Genomic DNA, 25949 nt, shown 5'->3' with positions numbered 1-25949 from the left:
AGGTGGGGCCATTTTCACTTTGGACCAAGCAGACCTAATGTGAATATGCATGTCAAGTTTTAAGACAGTTTTCCCACTCAATATTGACAGATCTACATTTTATAAGTACTTCCTGATTTCAATCAGATTGGATTGGCACTATTTTAAGACCAATTACATATGTCAGATATCTTATTATAGAGCAAACTCCATGTCAAGATGATCATCTGTTCAGAAGATGCAATGATAACCTGACATCATGAGAAGTCTTATTATAGTGCAATCTCCATGTCAAGATGCAATGATAACCTGACATGAGAAGTCTTATTATAGTGCAATCTCCATGTCAAGAAGCAATGATAACCTGACATCATGAGAAGTCTTATTATAGTACAATCTCCATGTCAAGAAGCAATGATAACCTGATATCATGAGAAGTCTTTGGGTAAAAGCCTCATCCCTATCCATTAGTGAAAAGTTCTGATAACAAGATTTAAAAAATGGCCACCATGGTGGTCATATTAGATATTTTATTTAAGACCAATTAGATCCAAGAATAATTTTGTAAAGTTTCATAGCAACTCTCCCCATGGTTTGAGAGGGGTAGCGATAACATTCACAGACAGATTCCAGGCTATTGCATAAGCTCTTCTGGTTTAAAAACATCAAAACTAAAAGTAAAGCCAGGCATCGAAGTGACCCAAAGTCAAAGCCTAGCAGAATAACCAGTACTGAAGGCAATGGTTTAAAGAATGTATGACTGCCATGATGAAAACCAGTAATTGTATTCTGACATGAAAAATGATGTTTATGACAGTCACTTCCACAGTCTACTATTGGCACTAATTTCCACACTTTACCATTGGCTCTAATTTCCACACTTTACCATTGGCACTCATTTCCACACTTTACCATTGGCACTCATTTCCACACTTTATCATTGGCACTCATTTCCACAGTTTGTAGAAATTCTTGTAATAACTGAGTACTCTCGTTGTGGCTGCAATTACCCATGGTCTGGATATCAAAATCACTTACAAATCCTATAATCCATGATGTGGATATCAAAATCACTTACAAATCCTATAATCCATGGTCTGGATATCAAAATCACTTACAAATCCTATAATCCATGGTCTGGATATCAAAATCACTTACAAATCCTATAATCCATGGTCTGGATATCAAAATCACTTACCATGTCTGGTGTTCTACATTCCTGCAAAGTGATCAGGGTAAAAGCTGTCAGAGAGAGGTGGTCTATATCTGTACCCTAAAAATGGGAAAAAGCCAGGAATAAAAATGATCTAATTGTTAAAACACACAAAATATCTTTAACAGCAAAGAATGGCATATCATTATAATGAAGGTGACATATATTCAAATTAATTAAAAAATAAATGTGAACACCACATCATAACGATAATTTTGTTCTTCACACTTTACTTTAGGTATTTTAAGCTGAGTAGCATTTAACAAGGTTGCAACCCAGATGAACTGAATAAAGGCAAGTGTAGAACAGGTAAGCAGATGGACAGGATGGTGTCAACATTTCTTTGTTAATATTGTCCATATGCTGAGTTGATTTTCAACAAGATTTGATACCAAACCATCTCTCTTTAAGTTCACAGGCAAAATGGACTATTAGCATTATCACATATTTGACAGAGTTATGGCACTCTGTATGCAAAAATGCACCCAAATGATCTGCTATATGCTGTGGTGTTAACAAATTTATGAACTTGTGCCATTTTTATTTAAAAATCATACATGCCAACCCCGAGAGAGGTATACACGTATTTTTTGCAAATACAAGTTAGCCTAAATAAATCTATTTAGAACTTAGCCGCATTCTTGTGATGTCATTTTGAACTTGTGGGTCAGCTTATACACCGGTCATGCACTTTTTAGTGTTTATTCTTATTCAGTTGGGGGTGGTGGCTTGTACACAAATGAGCTTATATCCAAGTATATACAGCAATCTACATTTATTAGACTTTCATTCTCAATTAGTTTCTTAATATAAATAGTAGAAAGAGTCATATTTTCATCTTTATAATAGCCTGAGAAATAGCAAACAATCAGCTTATTTGCTTACATATAAATTAAACCCTGCCTCTCCAGCATCCAACACGTATCTTGCAATGGAGATGAATCTACAGTAACAGTGTGAGTACAATGATCTGTCAACATTTTTTGATGATAGCCATAATACATACTAGGATCCACTACAAGTGCAAGAGCAGTTGCACTAACCAGATTCAACTGCTGGAAGTAAAAAATTGCAAGAATTCACAGAGAAGCAAAATCTTTGTAAGCTTTTGCATCTTTACATTATGACCACAAACATGACCAAGTTTCATGCCAATCCATCAAAAACTGGTACCAGTTGCACTAAAACATTGTCATTCACTGCATCTATCTGTCCAATTAAAAATGGGCAATAACTCTTAAAAGACTCAGAGAAGCACCAAGATTGTTGTTGTTGTTGTTGTTGTAGGGTTTAACGCCATTTTTCAGCACACAATAGGCTATACATGGCGGCCAGTATTAATGGTGGAGGAAGAACCCTGAAAAACCCAGGGAAGAACCACTGACCCACGAGAAGCTACTGGCAGGCTTTCCCACGTACCCACGCTAGCCGAGCCTTGGACTCGAACCCACGCAGACAGAGGTGAGATGGCAGTGATCCATAACGGAGAGCGCTTTAGACCACTCGGCCACTCGGGGCCCCATCAAGATTGTAAACATGTGCATCTTTATATTATGAGCCCAATATTGATAAAGTGTCATGGCAATCCATAAAAAAACGGTGGGGGGGGGGGTGTCCAGTTGCACTGCATTAAGATACAAGACAAAAGGGGCAATAACTAACAAAAATTGCATGAACAAAGTAATTTGTTGACGTGATCATCTTTATGTGTGGACAATTCTATTTATCAGGTTTCATGACAGTTCATCAAAAACTTCTGGGACTCGCTGTGCTATTAAGCTAATGGACAAAAACATAGTTTAGACATTCCCAAAGAGTTGTTTCTCAAAGACGTTCTAAAGACTTCTGAATATTTTCGAGGTATATTCTTTCTTACTGAAATGGAACTTTCCATTTCCTACTTTACTTACATGAAAAGGTACAAAAGCAAAAATCGTAAGCACACCATTACAGCAAAAGAATGTTATTCCATCTGGTAACTACCTCTGTTGAGTCATTTGATCTGCTCAGTGTTATCCATATTTATTCATGACTAAATTGCAGGGCATTCCCTAACTGTCAGTAGCCAGGTAATTTACCCATAAGTGAAGTTTCATCATTTCAAATTATTACCTTGAATTAGCACTTAAATAAGCCTCCCTGTAGAGTTAATCGACATGAATCAATACTGTAATCTGGAGTCATGGGATACAAAATGTATGGACACTTACTTTTACCTGCATTTCTATATCGAACACACGAAATTCCTCTTTAAAGGAGCCATCTGCATTCTGTTTGCTGCGTGCTAACCATTCCAATCCTGGCCAGATATCATCTTCCTGTTTTAAAACATCACTGAGTTTATCCACTTGACAAAACACCTTCAGTACAAAAGCTGTCGACCTGGAATGGTTAATTAATTCTGTGAATTATCAAGGATGTATATCTGTAATGGGGTTACTTGGGGTTGGGTTTAGGGATGGGATTGGGAAGATCAAGTTGTATGACTCTGATGAGGTCAGTTGATACTGGGTTTAGGAAGTCAGCAAGATCAAGTTTGTATGACTGTGATGGGGTCATTTGGTATTGGGTTTGGGAAGTTAGCAAGATCAAGGCTGTATGATTGTGATGGGGTCACTGAGGTTAGGGTTGGGAAGTTAGTAATATCAAGGTTGTATGATTGTGATGGCTGGGCTCACTTTGGGCTGGAGTTGGAAAGTTGTCAAGAGAAAGATTGCATGATTGTGATGGGGTCACTAGGGGTTGGGAAGTTGTCAAGATCAAGGTTATAAGATCATGATGGGGTCACTTGGAAATTTGGGTTGCGAACTTTGCAAGCTCCAGGTTGTAAAGATTGAGATGGGGCCACTTGAAGTTGGGGCTGGGGTTGGGATTGGAAAGTTGCCAAGATCAAGACTATGATTGTAATGGGGTTACCTGTTCAGGTTGGGGTTGGCAAGGTCATGGTTGCATTATCTCAAAGAGGATTTTAACAAACTTCATTGTTAAACATGTTTTCTATTCTTGTCTTTCTCTGTTTTTCTGAGAGTGTCTGTGGGTGTGTTTGTTTTGGATTTTTAACATAGCTTTAACAATTTTCCAGTCATATTGCAAAGATGTCTGCAGTGTGGCAGTTTGTTGTGATATCTAGCATTGGGGCATCATGCTGCAGACGCATCATCATGTCCAACCCAGTCACATTATCCTGACACCAGGCTGACCAGTTCTAACACTAACCTCTTAATGCTGAGTGCCAAGCACGGCAGCTGCTAGTACCATTTTTATAAGTCATTTGTATGACAGGGCAAGAGTTTGAACCCACAACCCCTGCATCCAAGGTGGACACTAACCATTTAGGTCACTGGAGGGATCTCTGTTGTTCTAATATATATATATATATATATATATATATATATATATATATATATATATATATATATATATATATATATATATATATATATATATATACACACACTATATGGAAACGTATAACTTAATGGAGATTAAAGTACAAATATAAAGATATGGGATGAACAAAGATCTGGTGAAAACTGAATAATTAAAGCAGCCTATGCTACACTGAAAGCTGATATGGTAAATCAATGGTTTCAAAAAATAATAGATGGAATAAGAAGTATGAAAATATTGTGCATTCCTTTACATTTTGTACAATCATGACTTGTAAGGGCTGAACATTTATTTTCTAACATTTATATTTTATGTCACAAAGAAAAAGCATGTATACAAAACATTCATTTACAGTGACAATTATTGCCATTAACCCTTTGAGAATACACTGTTGTTAACTAAGATAAAGGAAACCCTATTGAAATGTTACCTCTTGACTCCTAACATAATCCTTCAATCTGTTTTGCTTCAAAGTTGCTGTATTTGTTTCTTCTTAATCAATAAAGAATTGAAGAAAGATATGTTTCCAATTTTAATTCCTGTACAATATAAAAGACGTCAACTTATTTAACATTGTTGCACTCTCTATTTTCCCTGACATCTCCTCAGAGTAAAGGTGACACTGATGTTGCTGAAATTTATGTCTAACTCCTTCTCAAACTTAGATTTAATTACATGAAATACATCTGGAATTAAATTTTAAATGGGTATTACTCACCGATGTCATATTGTTACTTCCTGAATAAGCACACTTTTTTAATTGCTTAATCAATAATTTCTGTGAAACAAACCTGGAAAAAATGCCTTTTCAGTTTTTGTACTGTAAATTGAGACAACAAAATGAGTATTTTCACTTGAAATTACTGCTCCATCAATACACGTCTACAGTCACAGATGTTCTTTTCTATACTGATGTCACAAGAAACATGTTGGAGTTCAAGTTAAGGACGGTAACAGAGTCTGTAATGTTGGAATATCTAACTTACATTAATTTAAGCTGGAATTTGGTTTTAAAAAATAGCACCAGAGGCATTTATTTAATTAAATTTACACATAGATGTACATTGTATTGCATTCAGAAACAATGTTTTTCTTCTTACAGTCAATGTTGTTGACCTTTGACCTTTTGAATCCAAAATTGATCTGCTTCTCCCTTACCCCAGTTTCATGCTATCCATAAAGTCTGGTCCGCATGTTGTTCACATCTGGAAACCATTTTTCTTCAATCAGCCACAGTCATTTTGACCCTTAATGCCAAACAGGGTTCTACAAATTTTACAGAAATTAGCTCAGCTGTTCAAGAGATGATGTTGAAAACATTTCCCCACCACAAAACACAAAGAAAAAGCTTATCCTAACAAACTGACTTGACTCTTCTGAAAACGTGGCAGAAAACAGATTTTCTATATTGTTACAATTGGAACAACACTAATGCTAGGCTCCCTCCCTGAAAATATTTTGATAAAGACAAAATAGCATTTAACAATTTAAGAACAGCTGGTTTGCTCTTTTCCAGAATTCCTATTCAACAAAAAAAATGTGTCAAGAGGAAACATATGCCCTTTCGAGTATGGTATTACTAATGTATTCTTGGTTAGAAGCTGCCAAGTCAATCAGCCACTATAAATCAGTATGTGTGTGTAATTTGGATTTTTAATGTAGCTTTAAAAAACTTTCAGTCATATTGCTATGATGTCTGCAGTGTGCCAGTTTATAGTGATGTCTAACATTGGGGAATCATATCGCAGACATGTAGCATCATGTCCCACCCAACATATTGTCCTGACACCAGGCCGACCAGTCCCAGCAATAACCTCTTAATGTTGAGCGCCAAGCAAGGTAGCTGCTAGTACCATTTTTATCAGTCTTTGGTATGACTTGGCCTGGGGTTCGAACCCATGGCCTCCCGCATCTAAGGCATATGTTCAAACCACTAGGCCACAAGAGCGGTCACATAAGTCAGTAAAAGCTCAACAGAAAACAATGAAAGTGAAACTTAACCTTCATTTTCTTTATGATAAGGCTCGTGCAAAATTTAGTGTATATCCATTAAATGCTTCAAGTTACTGTATAAAAATTAAATTCTGTGTAGACATCACATATAGACATAAGTAATACTATATATGCCTCCAAACAATATGGCAGTAATACCAAATATAACTCCAAGAATATAGCAGGGGCACAAACCTTCCTCCTGCCCACTTACCATGTAGCGGCAGCTGTAGTAGACCGAATAGAGTATGATCCATTTGCTTTCTTATGCTTCTTTTCCTGTTGAATTCCTGTAATTGAATAGAAGAAAATGAGGAATGGAAAAATGTTCTTGTCCTTTGAGTTACATTACACTAGCCAAAAAGGTGCTGAATGGAAAAAAGTTCTTGTCCTTCAAGTTAAATTACACTAAACTAAAGAGTGTGGAATGATAATAAAGTTCATGTCCTCTGAATTATATTAGAGTCTAGACAAAGGAATGTGGAATAGTAAAAAGTTCTTCCTTTGAGTATATTACAATAGACCAATGGGTGATGTGCAATGGTAAAAGAAAATGTCCTTGGACTTGCATTACACTAGAGTAAATGGTGGTGCAGAATGGTAAAAAAAGGTTGTGCTCTTTGAGGTACACTAAAGGGTGGGAAATGGTAGTACAGTTCTTGTTCTTTGAATTACATTACACTAGATTAAAGGGTGGGAAATGGTAGTAAGGTTCTTGTTCTTTGAATTACATTACACTAGATTAAAGGGTGGGGAATGGTAGTAAAGTTCTTGTTCTTTGAATTACACTACACTAGATTAAAGGGTGGTGTGGAATGGTGAAAGAAAATGTCCTTGGAGTTACATTACATTAGAGTCTAGACAAAGGAATGTGGAACAGTAAAAACGTTCTTCCTTTGAGTACATTACACTAGACCAATGAGTGGTGTGCAATGGTAAAAGAAAATGTCCTTGGAGTTACATTACATTGGAGTAAAAGGTGGTGCAGAATGGTAAAAAAAGGTTGTGCTCTTTAAGGTACACTAAAGAATGGGGAATGGTAGTAAAGTTCTTGTTGTTTGAGTTACATTACACTAGATTAAAGAATGGGGAATGGTAGTAAAGTTCTTGTTGTTTGAGTTACATTACACTAGATTAAAGAATGGGGAATGTTAGTAAAGTTCTTGTTGTTTGAGTTACATTACACTAGATTAAAGGGTGGGAAATGGTAGTAAAGTTCTTGTTCTTTGAATTACATTACACTATATTAAAGGGTGGGGAATGGTAGTAAAGTTCTTGTTCTTTGAATTACACTACACTAGATTAAAGAGTGGTGTGGAATGGTAAAAGAAAATGTCCTTGGAGTTACATTACATTAGAGTCTAGACAAAGGGATGTGGAATAGTAAAAAAGTTCTTCCTTTGAGTACATTGCACTAGACCAATGGGTGGTGTGCAATGGTAAAAGAAAATGTCCTTGGAGTTACATTACATTGGAGTAAAAGGTGGTGCAGAACGGTAAAAAAAGGTTGTGCTCTTTAAGGTACACTAAAGAATGGGGAATGGTAGTAAAGTTCTTGTTGTTTGAGTTACATTACACTAGATTAAAGGGTGGGGAATGGTAGTAAAGTTCTTGTTGTTTGAGTTACATTACACTAGATTAAAGAATGGAGAATGGTAGTAAAGTTCTTGTTTGAGTTATATTACACTAGAATAAAGGGTGGGGAATGGTAGTAAAGTTCTTGTTGTTTGAGTTAAATTACACTAGATTAAAAGGTGGGGAATGGTAGTAAAGTTCTTGTTGTTAGAGTTACATTACACTAGATTAAAGGGTAGGGAATGGTAGTAAAGTTCTTGTTGTTTGAGTTACATTACACTAGAATAAAGGGTGGGAAATTGTAGTAAAGTTCTTGTTGTTTGAGTTACATTACACTAGAATAAAGAATGGGGAATGGTAGTAAAGTTCTTGCTGTTTGAGTTACATTACACTAGATTAAAGGGTGGGGAATGGTAATAAAGTTCTTGTTGTTTGAGTTACATTCATCATCATCATCATCATCATTGGCGACTCGGTCTCGAAAGACCATGCGAATAGCGCCCTTCGGGTGTTGCCTGTCTCTGTTGGCAACGTCTGCTGTGGCTGTGCAGGCCTATACGTGAGTGACAGTCCCTACTGCAGTTGGTGCAGACATACTGGGAAGTTTGCATTACTGTGGTTGCTGTTGCGTTCTTCTTTCTCTTACGTTTCTCTGCCACCAACTGGCCTCTCCTCGCATCAGCGACTGATATGCCATTGTTTACCATCAGTCTCCAGGTGCCTCGGTCCTCAGCCAGCTCTTCCCAGCCATCGGGTGAAATGTTGCATGCCTTCATGTCCCTCTTGCACACATCTTTGAAACGGAGTGAGGGGCGTCCGACTCTTCTCATGCCAGTGGCCAGCTGTCCATATAAGATGTCCTTTGGCAGCCTTCCATCCTCCATGCGTCGGACATGACCCAGCCATCGAAGGCGGCGTTTAATTAGCAGGGAGTACATGCTGGGGGTACTTGCACGCTGCAGGATCTCGCTGTGTGGAACACGGTCTTGCCAGCTGATTTTCAGGATGCGTTTTAGGCACCGTATATGGAAGGAGTTGAGCCAGCGTTCTTGCCTCATGTAGGTACTCCACGTCTCACTTCCATATAGAAGGGTGCTGAGAACGCAGGCCTGGTAGACTCGGACCTTGGTGTGCTCTGTCAGCGCGTTGTTTTCCCAAACCCTCTTTGTTAATCGAGCCATGATGGTGTTTGCCTTTCCAAGCCTTCTGTCCAGCTCCATATCAATCGAGAGAGTGTTGCTGATGGTTGACCCTAGGTAGGTAAAGTTGTTGACTGCTTCCAGGGTGACACCGTTGATTTTGATTGAAGGGGCAATGGTGGTATCTTGCACGCTGACATTTGTTTTTTCCAAGCTGATTGTGAGACCAAAGTGCTTGCAGGCAACAGCAAAACGGTCTCCAGTCTCTGGAGGGCTTCCTCGGTGTGGGCCACAAGAGCTGCGTCATCTGCAAAAAGCATCTCCCTGATGAGCACAGCTCTCACTTTGGTCTTTGAGCGCAGTCGTGCCAGGTTGAACAGGCTCCCATCAGACCTGGTGTGTAGATATATGCCATCCGTGGACGTGTCGAAGGCATAGGACAGGAGCAGGGAGAAGAAGATCCCAAAAAGTGTTGGTGCCAGCACGCAGCCCTGCTTCACACCACTGTTAATTGGGAAGGAAGTTGAGGATGATCCATCATACAGGACTGTTCCCTTCATATCTGCATGGAAAGAGATTATCATGCTGAGGAGTTTTGGGGGGCAACCGATCTTACTCAGAAGTTCAAAAAGGCCCTTCCTGCTGACCAAGTCAAAGGCCTTGGTGAGGTCGATGAACATCATGTAGAGTGGTTGACCTTGCTCTCTGCTCTTCTCTTGGAGTTGTCGTAGGGAGAAGATCATGTCTGTCGTCGACCTGCCTGCTCTGAAGCCGCACTGTGATTCCGGGTACACACGGTCTGCCAGCAACTGCAGCCTGTTGAGTATGATGCGGGCGTACACTTTACCAACAATACTTAAGAGCGAGATCCCTCTGTAATTATTACAGTCACTGCGGTCGCCCTTGTTTTTGTAAAGGGTCACAATTGTGGCATCACGCATGTCTTGGGGGACTACTCCTTCCTCCCAGCAGCGGCAAAGTAGCTCGTGCAGTGGTTTAATCAATGCTGGTTACACTAGATTAAAGGGTGGTGTGGAATGGTAGAAAAAGACCTAGTTCTATGAGTTACATTATGCTAGACTAAGGGATGGTGTGGAATGTTAAACAAGTTCTTGTACTTTGAGTTACATTATGCTAGACTAAGGGATGGTGTGGAATGTTAAACAAGTTCTTGTCCTTTGAGTTACATTACACTAGACTAAGGGATGGTGTGGAATGTTAAACAAGTTCTTGTCCTTTGAGTTACATTACACTAGACTAAGGGATGGTGTGGAATGTTAAACAAGTTCTTGTACTTTGAGTTACATTACACTAGACTTAGGAATGGTGTGGAATGTTAAACAAGTTCTTGTCTTTTGAGTTACATTAAACTAGACTTAGGAGTGTGTGTAATTGTAACAAAAAACTTCCTGTCCTGAGTTACATTACACTTAACTAATGGGTGTGGAATTGTAACAAAGTTCCCATCACTGAGTCATGTTACAAGAGATGAAGGGTGGTGTGCAATTGTAAAGTTCTTGTCCTTTGAGTTACATTACACTAGACTAAGGGGTAGCGTGGAATGGTAAAAAAGTTCTTGTCCTTTTAGTGATGTGGAATAAAGATGCCAAACAGTACCCGGATACTCGAGTACCCACTCATTCATGATAACCCAGGTAATAAAATTGGCAATCTGGAACCCTTTAAAAAAAGAACCAAAAAAGCAACCAACAAACCATGTTTCCAAGTTCAAATCAAGGCACAGAATAAAGATTACATGAGGCTCATGTCATGTGCACATTTATTCATCATCACAGGGGCTTGTATCATTGCTTACAATTAACTTGTTTTACATGTATAGTATAATAATACAATGGAGGACACTTCTCTCTTTTCTCATGAGACTTATTTAATAATCAGTGCTGATATTTCATGCTAAATTTCAAATAGCATCATAATTTTGGTACTGATTCTTAGTTCAGGCATTTGACTTTGTATGCCTTTCCAAAATTTGGCTTACTATCATACCTTTAAGGAATGTCAGACCATTTTCATATGCTACCGCTCAACACTGCCATGATTGCACTTGCTTAATGTGCAAGTGCAACTCTCTGATGGGAATACTGCCCTCTCATTGGCCAAAGGAAAATTTCCAGATTTTCTGTTTATAGTATTACATGAAACAGTTCCAAGAAAACAAATGGGTTTCTTTAATGTGAAACCACTTATTACAAATTTATTCCATTTGATACCCACATATATAGCGGACCAGTCTAAATTGAAAATAAATGGTGCCAAATAAAGGTAACAAACGGGCTTTATCATTGTAACTGATGGATGTTATATGACTGAAAAATGTAAGAGAAGAGGGATATTGTTAAGCTGCATACAGAAATGGGCAAATCAATAGCACTTGAACAATTTTGAAACAAGAATTCAAAAGTAAAATAATATAGCGGTCATCATGTGTGGACTTTATGAATATTTGCTAAAGTTACTGATGATAATGTCGATTACTTCTACCAATTTCTTTTGTGTCTTTGCTTTTGTACTAGCTACTAATCCACATTGATTTAGCCAATCTGTGACAAAAAAATTTAGCTGAAGATCCAGGTAAGTAGCAATCATAAATGTATGTTTTTCATAGAGTTTTCTTTAATTATGGCATGTAATATATAGATTGTCCTTTTTATGCTCAGATTATGCTTTTTGTCACTTAAATTAGTAATAATTATGATTATACCTCTCCTGGGGGTCGGCATGTGTGTGCGTATTGCAAAGCAGTTCAGGTTCACAGTTAAGCCAATTTTCCTTTGATAGGTTACCCAGATAACCGATTGTTAGGTGCAACAGATACCCGTATAAATTTCCAAACAAAATTTGACATCTGTTTAATGGCCAAATCCTCAGTTTATAAATGTGTTGGGGATACTTGTCAATAAAGTGTTTTCTAATGAAGTTGTTCACTTTTTTGTATAAATTACCTTTATTTTCAAGAAACTCAACCTCTGAAAGATCATTATTCCAACTGCCTTCAACAACCTTCACATGTGCATAAAAACATTTTGTATTATGTCACTCCTTTTTGTTGTTGATTCAATTCACAAACAAAACACAATAAATAAGACATTATGAGCATTTAGATATGTATCTTTACAACTACTTTCGATCCCCAAATTTGTCATTCTTATGCTGATGTCAAGATTTTAAATAAAAAGGTATATGTTGAAAGAAGCCATATGTTCTGAATGTCGCACAATAAGGCAAGACATAACTTGGTTTTGCCTTAGAACGATTTGACTATCTTTCGTTGTACATGCGTACAACGTTAAATAGGGTGTATAATTGTTTTCTCCAGGTAAATGACTGTACTAGCATATGTCTTGTCGAAAATTACTTGCGACGAGAGACAATAAAACAACGATATGCACTTGTATTTTACCCTGACTATTACTCACTCTCCTATGGATTTAAGATAGAGTCCATTTCTAACCGACACTGGTTGTTTTGGATCTTGTCAAGGAGTAAGCGTTCTCCATTGTGTTCTCCAGCCATAGGGGTAAGTGTTAAATTTATATTATTTGATATGTGAAGCTTATTCAGGTTTTAATGTCATATCGTGCTATGATGCATTTACTGCAATGCAGATTTGAAACGTTGTGAATTTTGAAATGCAAGCTGCTATTAAAGTTAAATGTATTAGGATATATCTAAAGATTTTGATTCAGAACATATTATTATGACCAGTTTGGTTTTATTGTAGGTGTTCAGGGCTGCTTAGAGATGTCTGAAGATGTTCAGGGTTGTGTAGAGCTGTCTGAAGTTGTTCAGGGCAGTTTAGGGCTGACAGTAGGTGTGTAGGGCCGACAGTAACGGTTTAGTGCTGCGTGCTGTCTAAACGTATGTGTATACGTGTGTCTGTACACGTGGTGGAGCCACGAATGTAGACGTAGCCAATAGAAGGGTGATGTATGCTGTCTGTTTGTATGTTTATATGTATATCTGTACATGTGGTGGATACGTGAAGTGTGTGAATGACCGATGTGTGGGCCAACCCAAGGACTCCATGAAACTGTGTGTTGCATCAGTTTATGAATCACATGACTGTACAAATAATGTTTAAGTTGAGCACATTTTCAATTGCATTTTGAATCTTATTTGTATTATAGGAGATTATGTGAAATCTCGCTTACATTGCATAATACAGGAGATTATGTGAATCTCACTTATAGTGCACAATATTATTTGAAGCCTATTTTAATTCCTTAAGATTATTTGAATCTTAATCTTATTCCATACGTGATATTATGTGAATCTCTTACATTGCATACAAGTATTTGAAACACATTTGAATTCCTTGAGATTATTTGAATCTCACTTTCCATGCGTAAGATTACATGAATCATATTATCGTTTTTCAATTTGTGAATGTTTGTGTAGAGTGATTGGATCAATGGAATGCTGCGAGCATGAGAGAATCATTGTATTAATAACACACACACACACACACACACACACACACACACACACATATATATATATATATATATATATATATATATATATATATATATATATATATATATATATATATATATATATATATATATATATATATATATATATATATACATACATTTGTATTAATTCAATTTATAAATTTCCGTCGTCCATCACATTGTGTTTGCATTATTCATTTAATCCAAAACCCATTTGGTTTCTATTCTGTTACACAGACCTGAACAAATTCTTTGTTTTCTTATTGTTGATATCCACAAGCTGTAGCAGCCATGCTTTAAGCCATTTTATCCTGTTTACCAATTTCAACTGCAGTGCTTGATTCCTAAATACAGTGAGCTTCATATAGCAGCAGCAGGGATGACCTTCACCATTTTACTAAAAATGTTGGAACATTGTTATTTCTTTTTTAAAGTATAAAAAGATGTATATCTCTGAAAAGCTAATAAAAATTTGCAACACAGTTATATGTTTTGTCATACGCTAACAACCATATTTTAAAATATGACTAAGAAAAATAAAAAATAAAAAATATAAAGCTTACCATAATGTTCAGTGAATCTTTTGTTCAAGAAGATGAATGAAATGCTCTAATAATATGTGAATAAAATAAATATAATTCTATTTCTAATATTTTGGTCCAAATTTGAAGTTTCCAGCACTGCTAGTTCAAAAGTTATACTAATTTTACTAAAATTGGACACCAAATTAACTGGAACAATTTGTTTACTTCACATTCTAGAACATGTACTTCTGCGTACATTTTCTCAAGAAAACGTGACTCAAATTAATCCTAGAAATCATCAATAGGATAAAGGTAATTAATCAGTACAATTTTTGTCGAAATTTTGAAGTCCACTCATCACTATATCAGTAAGAACAATATTACTTTAATGGTGAATAAAAATGTATACATCACATTGCCGAAGTGAAAAATAATCCCAGACCCATTTCTATTGAAAGCCGTCAAAGTCAGCTTCATTTTCCGAATCACTGTCGAAAAGTGCATGAAGCCATGCATCATCTCTCAACTTGATTCAATTCGAACCCATCATTAAGTCAATAGTATCATCAGAATCATTCAGATCATCAACTTCAATGTCGCAATCCTAGCTATCAACATCCATGTTTACATCTGAGTTGTCGTCTATCATTGTATCTATCGATTTTCAAGCCAACAAGTTCTTTTCTAATTTTTTTTTTAACTTCACTGCGCATGCATGCTTTAACCTTTTCCTGTGATAGTGAAGAAATACACAAATATTTGTGATGTGCGACACATGTGTCTTTTTCTTAAATATTTTTATAATTTCATGGTGTTTGTTTTCGTAATAATATTATTATATGTTTTTTATCTTATAGGTGTTGTCTAATGTTGTAAAGCACTTAGAGCTTCTAAAGATAGGCGCTATACAAAGTCCTCATTATTCGTCTTCTTCTTATTATTATTATTATTATTATTAGTATTTCTAAACACACTACACACATGCATAGTAGAATACAACCGTAGTCATATTCAGGATAAAATGGGATATTACGACCACATGCATATTCAGTATAGAATGAGGTATTAAGACCATAGTCATATTCAGGAAGGATAAACTTGGTTAATACCACTGTTGCATTAACAAATGGACATATGTTTGTTACTCTAAGTTACTTTTCACAGCAACTTCAAGAGCATGTGCACCTTTTATCAAAACAAGCCAGCTACAGTCTTTTATGAATGCAACGTATATAAGCATTGCAATCTTTGTGTCATGCAAGTTTTGTATTCTGCAGGAAAAAAGTAACTTTAATGATGCTAATGGTGGCTACCAAAGATGGATTAAAAAGCAAATTAAATTTAGAATCTCCTGAAATGAATTTTATCTGGCTGTTAAAAAAAAATTGAAGGTGGGGCATCTCGCAATGATGTGTGTGACAAATTTTCACTTAAACATAACACTCTGTCAGGATGACTGAAACAGAATAAGCTTACTTACAATTCATTACTATTGTTATCTGCCATCCCCACCCAGGTTACTAAAAACATACAATTTTAATTAATTTTAATTTTAATTTCGTTTTAATTTTATGTCTTGATAATGCATTAGATAACCTTAAGATATGCATTACTCTGTTTGCATACACTCCATATATTTTCTTATAGGATGTAACTGATACAGGAATTTTCTAAATTATGACCTTCACCCAAATTTGAGTATTTTTCATATGCAAGTAGTGTATGTACTTCATGCATTATGGATTGTTTAATACAAATGTAAGTTGTCAATATACAAGTGTATATCAAATTGATTTTGTCTTCATTTAATTAAAGTGTAAATCCTATGCACTGATGACAAGCTACCCCTTACAGAAAAATTTCACTTGTCTGCTAAAAAAAATTCCAGATCCCCCGTGACATCTGGTGAACTTGCATCCCTCTCTGGGTTGCTAGATTTATAGTATGTGCAAAGCACTTGATATGTGGTGTGAACCTTGCCTCTTGAATACCAAAATAAATATTGGCAGCAACATCTGTTACAGTAGGAAGTAAATTGTGAGGTAATTCCAGTTGCTATTAAATTGCATCAACCAGTACTGCTCCTTTATTTTGACCAGTGTGTGACTCATGTCAAGGTCTTGTCTGTCGAACAAAGCTTTTAAGGCACCAATCCTTGTCAATCAAATGAGCAGTGATTGTTATGTAACTCTCTGTAACCCTTGAAGTCCAAGCATCTGTAGCAATGGCTACTGATTCAGCTTCTGATATGGTGTTTTGCACTTCTTGTCATGTGAGGTGGCATAGGTCAGGGATGACCTTCTCTGCAAAGTGTGTTCTTGACGGGATGATGTAGCAAGGTTACATGAATCAGATTTCTGAAGCTTGGTAAATCAACCACTCAGAAAGGACACATATCATGTGCATTAAACGTCAATATATGCTTAGTGATAATATGTGATCTTTGCAAAGGAAATTAATGGAGATTTCAAAACTTCAGTCAATCTGAGTGGACCGGTGGTTATTCCACGTGAGTAGGTGAAACAGTGGCATTAGGGGCTAGAATCATGTCATCTTTAAAATGAATTTCAATCGCTGGGTGGTGCTGTTTTAAGTGTGTATACATGTCTATAATGTTTCCAGTATTCCGCAGACGTGTAAAACAGAGATTGCAAAAGCACCTGGATTTGTCTACTTTTCTAACTCCATTCTTATACGCCACAGAATAAACAAAATAGTTCAAGCACATGACCTTCTAATCGTAGGTACCTCTAATTCAATCTTTTAGACCTTTTGCATCTGCTCCATTTGACCGTCTGCTGGATTCATCTTGGTTAATATGCAGTTTGCATTGCATTGCATGAAAGCATCATAAACGTCTTAGTGATTAAGGCTGTATCTAAGTTCTATCACTAGTTGCTAACCCATACTATTAGTTTACTCAGATGAACGAGAACATAATTTTAACTTACATTAATAGTTTTAAGAAAAGATTTTTTCTTCATTAATGTTTTTTGTCTTTTATTACATTTTAAAGATATTATTGTATTTTTTTTTATTTTAAAACACAAGAAATAAAGCATTTTCCTTGTACAATGGAACAGGTTTGGGTGCGGGAATGGAAATGACTAACAACCAAATCCTTTACACAATACTTCCTGTGTATACAAAAGAAATGTTATGATGTTATGATCAGCTTGGCCTTATGAACTCCTTATTTAATAAAGAAAAGCCAAACGACTAACAATTATTCTTGATGTCTGAATATTTGTATACCTTTCTTAAAGTAAGTGTCGCTTGTATCGATTCTTTGCCTTGCATATCAATATTTGTATTTAAATGGCAAAAGTATCGATGAATCGTTTCACCCCTAGTCGGAAGACACAGCTGTATAGCAACAACTCAAACAAAAGCTGTGGCTGGGGACAAATAAAACTAAGCTAACATAAAAGTCAATATACATTAACTCCAGACTCATCAAACCAGTTATTCCACCACCCAATTACAACACACACAGTCAGAGAGGTCAAATGACCCAGTTGTATAGCAGTGACTCAGACAAGAACAGTAGCTGGGGACAAGCAACACAGAGCAACAAATTAACAAATAATAACACAATACACAATAACAATGTCAATATTAGGATCACTGTAGGACTTGAGCTAAGGCCTGAAATGAAAAATGATAGCAACATCCCTGATAAGGAAAGCTCAGATAACAAAACAATGCATTAAAAATATATCAAAATATGGACATAATAAAAGGGGAATACATAGTTATCCTAACCACTGATCAATAAGGTAAGGGCTAATGTGGCAACTGGAAACCAAACAAGGAACCAGCAGGGTGAACAATAGCAGTGATAAAGATCAGGACACTACAACAACAACACAGGTCAAGGGAATATATGAGAAACAAGAAACAGTAATAAAGAAGATCAGAAAAAGAGAAGACAACATTGCCACAGGAAAAAGGGAGAAGATGAAATGTAGCAGAAATAATGAAGATCAGGAAAGGAAAGAAAACAATGGCAATGTAGTTGAACAACAACAACAACAACAAATGTAGTACTAAAGAATAGGGAAAGATGCTGACACAGAGGGAAAAGAAGGAAAACAGAAAAGAACTGCCAAACTAAACATTACGAATAATCGCCCAAAACCTGAATAGAAAAGAATCTGGCATCACCAATAAAATAACACTGATGCCCAAACCTGAATATCCCTCCTACCTCTTTCACCATAACTGAAACACATTAATCTATAGCACACAGTCAGAATAGCACACCTAGTACATACACATCTATAACTTACATACAGCACAACACCATCACATCTACCTACACCCCAACCCAGAATTCACCACCACATACTTATTATATAGGGCTGTCATTATGGACCTAAGAAAGTACTCTTTAGACTAAAACTTGTTTGGCCCTGAAAGGACACTGTTCTTTTTGCAAACTCACAGCACTGAAACACCCACACTGAGATTGCAATAAGGAAAAGGTTGCTGTAAGCCAAGACGACTCGGCAAAACCTTTTGGAAAACACAATACATGAAAAATAATAACTAATACAAGGCAGGAAATTCACACCTCAGGAATATTTAACTCAGATGTGACTCTCAGATGATTGACATTAGGAAGCAGTCTGCACAGATTTGGTAAATCGACATAAATTTCAACAAATGTAATTCTGCTGCTTGTGTGAATGGTCACAGCCTTGGTCACAATGAGATGGTTGGGGAACACTTGGGGCACACTTACTTTCTGCGGCTTGCTCTAGTAATAGCAGTTAAATGCACAAATTAAATAGCATGCAAGCGCACACACACTAATGAGTGGTGCATGTCAATAGGCAATATACAACATTTATCGAACAATAACAATGATGTGATAAGTTTGGCTTGACGCCAAAGAATTATGTGATTCTAAACGTCAAAGGTGTCAAGCCTGGAACATATGCTTAGACATTTTAGAACATATAAACTTGACACAAAATATAAAATACCATCCTGTATTGAAACATTCAACTGTGAAATGGATCCACAAGTGCAGAAAGGAAGGAGTTATTTATATTACAAGAAATGTTCCAATGTCTTAATATGTTATCTGTTTGAGACACTGATTATGAAAATAACAAATACTAGGAGCCGGCCTTATGTCACTGGGTTGTTCCATCCAAGTGGACCAGTATATTTAAAACTTTTTAAATGATTCTTTCTTGACTTTTGTATCATTGTTTTACTTCTAACAGGCCTTAAATTTGTAGTACCATCAGCATCTCTTTGGTGAGAGATATTGCTAAGTGGCCAGTAATGGCTTTTCTGGTCACTTTATACTTAAATTTGGCATTTCTAAGAAAGATTCTTTTACGTATTGTTATAATTATATTATTGATACTATCCTGGAAATTCTTGATTCAGCAATGATACAAATCTCTGAAATCGATATCAATGAGCTTGAGTGTTTTTCTCCACCAGCCGGCAACTGTTCTACCAAATTGACTCTACAATCAGAACTTTTATTTGAAATTTCCTATAATTTACTCACAACTTGGAGCCCTGCTAACTGCGTTATTCATACTATATTTACTCTGATGCCCCTTTCCTTATCAAATAAATCCAGGCACAGTCTTGTTACTGCATTTGTCAAATTCTCCTGATTACTATTTCGGTTCTTTGAAGAGGGATGGTACCCAGGATAGGCCAGACAGACGAACTTGAGGTGTCAATTCTTGAACAATACCAGTAATACTGAAGCCCACATTCAAAGTACAGAAAGACAGAATACAAGACATCTTTCAAAGAATGACAAATTCATTAGATGTTTTCTTCGATAGACAGGTCATGTAAATTACATGCTGATTTTGAAATGATCCAACAACAAAATTATTACCTTTAATAATTAAGCTCCAACCATCACGTCCCATAGCTGAGGTTTCGACCAGTTGGTTTGTTTTGTTTAGGTACATCATAGCATAAACAGATAGTGCAAGAGCTGTCATTGACGATTCTCTATCAGAATGTGAATGAACTGTTCTGAATAATCTGTTGACATCTTTGATGGTATTCTGCACAACAACATCCATAATGTTATTTCCTGCAACTTGAAATAAACAAAATACTATTATTTTTCTTGGCAGGAAAAAGAATAGATAAATGTATCCACATAATGTTACAAAATCTCAACCCCTGTCAATGAGTTTGCCTTTGACCCTGAACCTCATACCATCTACTGAAGATCAATGAACAGCATTGATATGCACACATGTTAAGTCTGGTTAAAGCAATAACTGGTGGAGGGAATATGGCAGTCAATAGAGTTATTGAACTGGCATAATTCAAGATATGTTTTATATTTTCATATTCTTGGTTTGATAGACATACTAGTTTAGTTTATAATATCAATTTCATAAAAATAAAACAGACAGGTCTTTTGACCTTAAAATCAATGCCAGAGTGCTGACTATCAACTTGTTCAATGTAATGCAGCTAAATAAAACATCTGTTCAAAATGCATTTGTATATGAAGAGGTTCCTCTGCTCATCAGCTCAGTGAAATACAAAAATGCATTAAATAACCATTGGTCTTACCAGAATGGGCATTTAGGTTTGAATGTCAAATTCCTTCATAAAAGGAAAGACAGGCTATGGCTCAGGTCTGTACCATTTTCATCCAGAACCAGTTACATGTTCCAAGAAGTTTTACTGAAAACTTCAAATCAATCACATCATTCATGCAAAATATAGAGTGATAATATGATTTAGAAGATGGACAGAATATTGCCATGTTGGTAGATAAGCACCATTTTCATTATGAACCACATACATGCTGCTGTAGCATTTCAGTCGGGGAAAAACTAAGCGATCTGACCATCCATTCTGGAGTAGTAACCATAATTATGGTTTTCAAAATGGCCAAGAAGGTAGCCATTTTGGATGGATGGGCACAAATTTAATACAGGAGCAACTATATACTGCAAGAAAGAAGTATATTATTTCTTTTAAATTCATGTATGGCCATTCATTTACAAGTAGTAACTATTATTTTAAGTCACATTAGCATCATATTCATTTCAGATCAATTACATGTCAAAGGAAGTGTTTTAATGAAAATCACCAGCCAATATGACCACCCCTTTAATATGAGTAGTAGTAATAACAAGATTTACAAGATGGCTGAGTAGGGCCATCTTGTTGGAAGTCTGATATACACCAGGTCAATGTAGAAACAACTAAGAAATACTTGATTGTCAGTTTCAGAAAAGTTTATATACAAGATTTTCATGATCAGTGCTATGGTTGCAATATCAGCACCATTTTCATTAGGATCAACTGTATATCATAATAAGTCTTTCAATGAAATTACTATGCTAGTATTCATTCAGGGGATAACGATAAAAAAGCTTCCAAGGTGGCCACCATGGCAGTCACAGCAAATACTGAATTGGCACCACTTTCCTTTAAGACCAACTTGATTTTATAAGCGGTCTTCAGATGAAAAACCAATATTGATATGTCAAGCCTTTCAGAAGTAGCATAAACAAGACTTTCACGATGTACAGCATGGTGACCATGTTGGAGGTCAGATTAGCACTATTTCCATCTATAAGCACTGACATTATAATAAGTTCTTTCAGTGATAACCCAACACTGATGTGACCATCTGTTCAAGAGAAGAAGCAATAACAATTCAAGATGGCCTATGTGGTGTTCATATTACATGTCATATCATCACTAACTACATATCATATAAAATCTTCTAATGAAAACCTTATCTTGACACAACTGTCAATTTTGGAGATGCAATAAGAACATTTTCATGGTGGCCATACTTAATATCAGATCAACACCATTTTTATCTATCACCAACCGAATATGATAAAAAGTTTTGTGTTTTCAATCCCATAAAAGTAGGCAGGACTTTTAAACTATAATGGACCAATGAGACATTGAACAGCAGACGAAGTGAACAGACCATTTTATAGAAGGTACATTTTTTAAATTAAAATTTAAAAAATCCTGACCAATTAGAGATATTATCCCACTTTTTCTCTAATTAAGTCACTTTATTTTTATCAAACTTTAATACCCATTTGGACATTTATTTGAGGTCGCACCTCCTCTGCTGCTATAATTATTAACCTGATAATTTATCAAGACCCACATGATATCTTGTTCTGGGATTGTGTAAATTTATTGTTATAAATCCATGTGGGGTAGCTTGTACTTTTGAGAAAAAAATGTTTAAATCTAATTATATCCATATCTCCGCTGCACCACGTTTGATGAATATTGCTCAGAGAATGTGTGTCAACTCCGTTTAATACAACTAAAATATTACAGTTATCTCTGATCACTTTAGGTATTTGTGTATATCGTTGAGTGACACAAATTACATCAGTATTTTTATGTCTACCCCGAGAAAATATTCTGGCATGATTTGACTGCCTGTCCAGCATTACATCATTGTATACAACTAAATTATTGACAAGTCCATCTAAATCATCTACCAACGGCGCTTCATCCATATCGGTTATATAATTAATGATATCGTCGCCATCTTGATTTAACAATTTTGCATTTTCATTAAAATATTTAAGTACATCATAGCATCTCTGATCATCAACTGATGGTGCAACTAAATACAGTTTATTCCATTTCAGCATTATAAGATTAAGCAGTAACTGTGTCTTTCCACTTCCAGACGGGCCTATTATAATCATTCTGACAGAATTCAGTAGTGCTGGATGATGTTTTACTGGCTCTTATTTTCGTGTCTCTGAGAAATCAATTACCACCATATTATAAATATATGTGAATTTATATTGTTTACATTGTAGAGTTAAAACTCCAACTACTGATTTATCTACTGTTACAACAAAAAAATGAAAGAATAGCATATGGTGGAAGATGTGCAATATCTAACATAATTTCTTTTTTGTTTTTACCCAGAATTCAACATAAAGACGGTGGTGATATTGCTACATTAATGTCAAAATTTACAGGAACTCCTTGGGCTGAATGCCCTTAAGAAAAACATCTTCCGGGATATAATTATTGCGGTCCTGGTACCCGAATTGATATGCGACTTGATAACAAAGATCAACCAAAACCTGGTGAATTTCCAATAAATGATATTGATAAAGCATGTCACGCTCATGACGTAGCGTATAAAAGCAAAAACCTGCAAGATATACATATTGCAGATGTAAATATAATTCATTCATTAAATTCCATAAAGAATAAAAATATCAGAGAATCATTAGCTAATTGGTTGGTAAGATCTGCGATGAAAGGTAAACTAGCTTTAGGGGGTGGTAATTAATTAATCAATTATTAAATAATGGAATCAATTTATCATAGTCCAAGGGGATATTGGAGAGGTAGAGCAGCAATTAGTAAAGTCGCTCAAGCAGCAGGTGTCAAACGTACTGCCGCCGCAAATTGTTTAGCACGACAGGCAATATGGCGCATTTAACTACCACCGCCTAAGCAAATTCAGCATGCAAGTTTTAATGTCAGCACTCCTAATGAAGTTCATCAGGCAGATATTTTGTTTTTACCACATGATAGTATTAAAATTGGGAGATGTCAAGTAACGTACAAATACGCGTTAACCGTCGTTGATGTTGCAAGCAGATATACAGAAGCAGAGCCACTATCAGCTAAAGCAACTGCTGAAGTTGTATCTACTTTTAAGCGAATTTATCAACGAGGACCCTTACGATGGCTACAACTATTACAGGCTGATCCTGGCAAGGAATTTCTTAGTGCAGTATCATCGCTGATGATAAACATAACATCGAAATTAGATGAGGACATACTGCAATTCATCGTGATCAGGCAATTGTTGAACGGTTTAATCGAACACTTGCTGAGCAGTTATTTGGATATCAGTATGTGAAGAAAATAATTGAGGATACGAGATCTCACGAACGGGTTGCAAGATTATCAAGTGTGATAGCCGCGTTAAATAATGAAATTAATCGTGCAACTTCCATGAAACCTATTAATGCAATTACAATAAAACACATACCAATAAAACGAAATGATTTTTCAAAACAACCTGTAGTAGGTAATGTGACCGTCAGATATTTATATGATCCCGGTGAACTTGAAGGTGGTAAAAAAATGAGCGACTGATCCTATTTTGAGTATAACGACACATAAAATGTCTAGCGTGGTAAGATCCACGGGTAGACCTGCATTATACAGACTAGATTCAACTGCTCCTCAGCGTGGAATTGTACGCGAGCAATTACAAGTAATTCCTGAAGACACACAATTACCACCACAGTCACATAACTAGCGCCTCTACGTCGACTACATTCAAGACAGGTCAGCATCACATTTTCGCGTGTATGACCAAACTTATTATTAATTCTGTCTATAGTGAATTGTCTTGGATCATTACTCGGGTATTGCCACAACATTGAAATATGACAGCTCGCACAATGATTAGTCTGTTGTTGTTTCAGCATAATTATAAATTCAACATCTAGATCAAAGTCGCGTTTTTTTGTTTTTTTTCTCACTTTGTTTATAACCAGCTAATTTTGTTCTTATTATATCACCTTGACATTTATAGAGGACATCGCCAGTGGTTTCTGTAACATCTATAATAACCCTCCGCAAATGAGATATTTTTCTAACTCTAGACACTGCGAGATAAACCAGATTTGACCATTCGATACGATCATCGACGATCCAAACTCGCGTATCAGAAATAGTTAATCCATGAGATGAATGAATCATCATCGCGTGTCCTAGCATCCATGGAGATTTGTTTATTTTTAATGCATCTTCAACAACATTGACAGGAACCAAAACAATATCATTTTACACGAGATTTAGTTTCCTCATTGACTCTGTCAAAGGTCCTGGTATATCAACGTCGTTATTCTGCCGTCCGTATCTGCTGATCGATAACAGCGGCACTGGTAATTCTGGAAACCTTTCTTTATGTAACATGAATAATTGCTGTTGAAGTATATCACGAACTATCTTCTACTTGCACCTATCAAACCATTTGGTCTCCACAAATTCCAAAACTTGTTAATTGGGGTTTCTGAAATTACTTCACGCATTATTTCACACTGATCTTTATTCGGTTGCAGTCTGATTAACTTTTTAAACTCACATAATTCTGGATCAAGTGCTCTATGATCATCAGTTATTTCATCAAAATAATCAACACAATTCCTCAGCCATTTATGTGTAGACAATCCAACAAAAGGTGGTTGTTGACCACGATCGCCGCACATTATTACAGCAGTATTTTATGTTAATAACCAATCAATAAATGTGTTTAATGTTTCTAACGACACTGTACTTATTTCACCCCAAACGATAATCTTTGGAATGTACTTCTTGCCCATTCGACCAGGAGTCCATTTATCTCCCTTCGATCGAAAAAAAAACTGTGATAAGTACATGATTTAATATTTCTTTCTCTCATTTCTCTTGCAAGTCTGTGTGTAGGGTTAAAACGATCATATCTGAACTCTGCCGAAATAGTTCAATCACAGGAGTTGTTTTACCAGACCCCCTGGTCCATTGAGATAAACTGTTTTATGTCTAGTCACGGGGCCTGTAACAAGATAACCGGTGGGATATTTCGGATTAACAACAGAACACGTTTTGACGACACAGATATATGGTTTAATGTGGCGAT

The 25949-nt window shown here is 36.1% G+C and overlaps 1 protein-coding gene across 1 annotated transcript in view; it reads right to left on the bottom strand.

Moving 5' to 3' along the window:
- LOC149773176 (complement C3-like) overlaps positions 1 to 25949 on the bottom strand; it is a 519398-nt gene that overhangs the window by 210968 nt on the left and 282481 nt on the right. The window contains exons 22-25 of the mRNA XM_089946681.1: positions 20169 to 20378; positions 6789 to 6864; positions 3403 to 3574; positions 1178 to 1252 (exon numbers count right to left, since the gene is read on the bottom strand). Of these exons, the coding sequence (XP_089802807.1) occupies positions 1178 to 1252; positions 3403 to 3574; positions 6789 to 6864; positions 20169 to 20378 (533 nt within the window). The remainder of the gene's footprint in view (positions 1 to 1177; positions 1253 to 3402; positions 3575 to 6788; positions 6865 to 20168; positions 20379 to 25949) is intronic.

The sequence above is a fragment of the Sinohyriopsis cumingii genome, unplaced genomic scaffold (genome assembly GCF_028554795.1).
Source record: "Sinohyriopsis cumingii isolate HCF-2022 unplaced genomic scaffold, ASM2855479v2 utg000837l, whole genome shotgun sequence".
NCBI classification, from domain to species: domain Eukaryota; kingdom Metazoa; phylum Mollusca; class Bivalvia; order Unionida; family Unionidae; genus Sinohyriopsis; species Sinohyriopsis cumingii.
This window is presented reverse-complemented; position numbering and strand designations above follow the sequence as displayed.